This window comes from Chinchilla lanigera, unplaced genomic scaffold (genome assembly GCF_000276665.1).
Source record: "Chinchilla lanigera isolate Chin_1 unplaced genomic scaffold, ChiLan1.0 scaffold00014, whole genome shotgun sequence".
Classification (NCBI taxonomy): Eukaryota; Metazoa; Chordata; class Mammalia; order Rodentia; family Chinchillidae; genus Chinchilla; species Chinchilla lanigera.
The window spans coordinates 13,591,261-13,594,480 of record NW_004955415.1 but is presented as its reverse complement, the minus strand read 5'-3'; the positions used below and the strand labels follow the sequence as shown (position 1 = coordinate 13,594,480).

General features: G+C 45.3%; 1 protein-coding gene across 1 annotated transcript in view; it reads right to left on the bottom strand.

Annotated features, from left to right (window-relative positions):
• Nucleotides 1-3,220, bottom strand: part of Tmc2 (transmembrane channel-like 2) — an 80,860-nt gene that overhangs the window by 31,645 nt on the left and 45,995 nt on the right. The window contains exons 11-12 of the mRNA XM_005380756.2: nt 3,044-3,217; nt 578-727 (exon numbers count right to left, since the gene is read on the bottom strand). Of these exons, the coding sequence (XP_005380813.1) occupies nt 578-727; nt 3,044-3,217 (324 nt within the window). The remainder of the gene's footprint in view (nt 1-577; nt 728-3,043; nt 3,218-3,220) is intronic.

The following is a 3,220-nucleotide window of genomic DNA, read 5'->3' as shown; positions in this document are numbered from 1 at the left end:
TCTCTGTCTCTTTCTTTTAACAAAGCCTCACTATGTGGTTCAGGCTGGCCTTGAACTCACTATGTAGCACAAGATGGCTTGAACTTGCGGTGATCCTCCTGCCTCAGCCTCCCAAGTGCTGGGATTAGAGGTGTGTACCACCAAAACTGGTGTCCCCAGTGAGACTGAATGTGACCATTGATCACTGGGGATGACACTGGCTGTTTTCATCTTTTACTAATTGGATTTTTCCTTAATATACAGAGAAAATAAAACACCAGCACATAGCAGGAAAACCAACAGCAAAAGAATGAAGGTTTCTCTACCTTTTTAGGGTATATATAAGTTATTATTTTTTAAAAAGTTGTAAAGATCTGCCAGACTTTATCATAATTTTTAAGACAGGAGATAGATTTGGAGTTCTCAGAGTGTAGCAAGTCTGCTTTATTCACTTCGTACCCTCTAAGACAATTGAGAAACACTTGCCACATGAAAAGCTGATGAGTTTTCAGGGTTATTGCTCATATGGAAACATTAAGGAAGGAACAACAAAGCACCGAGAGCAGGGGTCACCCTTTCAGAGAGCGTAAGTACTCACAATGCCCACAGCTGTCTCCCAGCAAGAACCCCGGGGCACGTCTGCAGGGTGCAGGGGTGGCCGGGGGACACTCTCATTCCAACCCGAGGAATTATAATAGTTGAACAGAGTCCAGTGAGTGATATTTTTTATTGTTGCTTCTTTAGAAAGCTAGAACAGGGGATGGAGATGTGGGGTTAGAAAGGGTCAGCAAGGGTCCGTCTGTTTTCACAGGAACAGCTAAAATTAGCACGTGTCACAATTCTGTCACTCTGCCCTCCCTGCCCTTGACAAAGTCTTTCCAAAATGCCCTCCTCAAGCTTTGCATCTATCTGGGAAAGGGGGCAATTGGTTGAAGTCTTTGGGTCTCTCCTACAAAGTTATATTCTCCTCTAAGTTAAGATTCATCCATCCATCCATCCATCCATTCTTTTTTTTTGTTTTTTTCTCCGGTACCGGGAACCGAACTCACGACCTTGTGCTTGCCAGGCAGGCGCTTTTGCCGCTGAGCTAAATCCCCAGCCCCCATCCATTCTTTTTTGAGGATAATCTGTCCAATGTCTATTTGAGGCATGTAAGACGGTGGTGACAGAGTGACTAACAGAGCTAGCGCTTCTCTCAAGAGGTTCATAGTCTAGTAAGTGACGGAGGTAAACAGACAGATAATTACAGAGCAGAGTGATGAGAGCTGTGGGAAATTTTCTCTGGGGATAGAAGAATATCCATATCAGACAATAGAGACACAGAAGGCTTTCTGGAGGCAGTGACATCTGGGCCCAGGCCTGAGGGAGGGGCCGGCGAGGGTGGAGAGAGAGAGCAGACAGAATTTTGGTCTGGGGGGCGGGCAGAGTGAGGTTCAGAAAGGTGGAACAGTCTCCTGGGGCAGGAGGGAAGACATAGCTGAGGGAAGAGGGGTAGGTAAGGCTGGGACTGGTTACTTCCATGCTTCAGGCCTTCCAGCAGTTTCGTGTTGACCTCAGGAAAAAGTTCCTGCAACAAAATAATGAGGAGCGGGCAGAGAGTGGCAACTGTCATATGGCCCTCCCTACCCCAGTGTGATTTTTCACTTCTTCCCCTCTACTCCATTGTTCAGCCATCCTACAGTTACTCTTGGCACCAGCTATTCCTCTGCTTTCTCCAATACCTGCTAAGATTTCCTAAGGTGGGGTCTGGAGCCTTTCCTAAGCACTGCCATACAGGCCTGGGCTTGCGCCCATCATAGGCCATCCTTCCCACAGCAAGCTGTGGTGAATGAGTCTGTTCCCAGAATGCACTGCTGGATCTTGCTCTCTGCTGTGCCCCGGAGCCTGATCTAGTGGGAGCTCCATAACTGGTGAGCATTGATGAGTGGTTAAATCAACTATGACCACCACCTCAGTGGATGGTTATTTGGTTGTTCATCACTTACGGTAGCTATGAAGCAATAGGGGAAAGGCTAGGGGCTTGGGATTTAGCTCAGCGGCACAGCACCTGCCTGGCAAGCACAAGGTCGTGAGTTCGATTCCTGGTACTGGAAAAAAACTGAAAAAAAAAAAAAATATGGGAAAGGATGCACATAAAATATGAAGGGTCCAAATGACTTGTATATGACATGAAAGGAGATAACCTAAGAATAAAAGATAGTAAAGACATTTAGCAAAATGTCAACACTTGTGATTAATATTGTGGGTATATTTTTCTGAACTTTATTATTTATTTATTTATTATTTAGAATCATTATCTCTAATAATTAAAAAAAAGATAGTAGCTACTTAAAATGCCTACAACCACACGCTGAGTTTTTCTTTTTTGGGGGGGTTTTCCGGTACCGGGAATCAAACTCATGACCTCCTGCTTGCCAGGCAGGTGCTATGCTGCTGAGCTAAATCCCCAGCCCTACCCCGAGTTTTGTTAATTTTAGGATACACCTTACTACCTCCTCAAATTTTCAAAACTAGCTTTTACTCTATGAAGATAAGAGTTAGATTAAAATCTTCAGCACTTTGAATACATGTTAAACATACAAAAGTTTTTAATAATAATCTACTTTATAAAGAAAATGATCAGAGAAACAATGTAAAAGATGTCATTTTGATTATGACAAACTGGCTTCGTTTCTTCTGGGAAGAGGCTCATGCACTCAGAATACTAACTAGAATCAGAGTAAAGAACATAAAGCAGAATGAAGAGACAGAAGCGGCACTGTTTGCTCCCAGACTAGCACCAAGCAGCCCAGGAGGAGGCTTAGCACACTCTCCAGGCAGCGCAGTCACGCCTTGCCCCAGTGCCCCAGGCCACCAGAACAGCCCCGCAGGCCCCCGGAGGAAGAAGACAAGACAGTGCTCTCCCAGCAGTGTAACACCATCACGGCAGCGGGTCTGTCCGGACGGCTGACTATCGCTGGAAATTATCATTTATTTAACTAACATGAATTATGCATAATTAAATTACATTTAAAAAAGGAATATGTTGGGCACCAGGAGCCAGGAAGGAGTTTGTAGCTTTTACCTTGAGGTGGACATCGTCCATCAGAGCCAAGAGGAATGTGTAGAGGTTCCCCAGGAAAAGTGCGAAGATGCGCCCCAGCTGCCACTTCAGTCCAATGCGAGGGTGGTAGTTCTCCAGCGCAGCGATGGTTTCGAACAGAGGGGGACAAAACATCCCAAGCAGGGACATCACAATCTC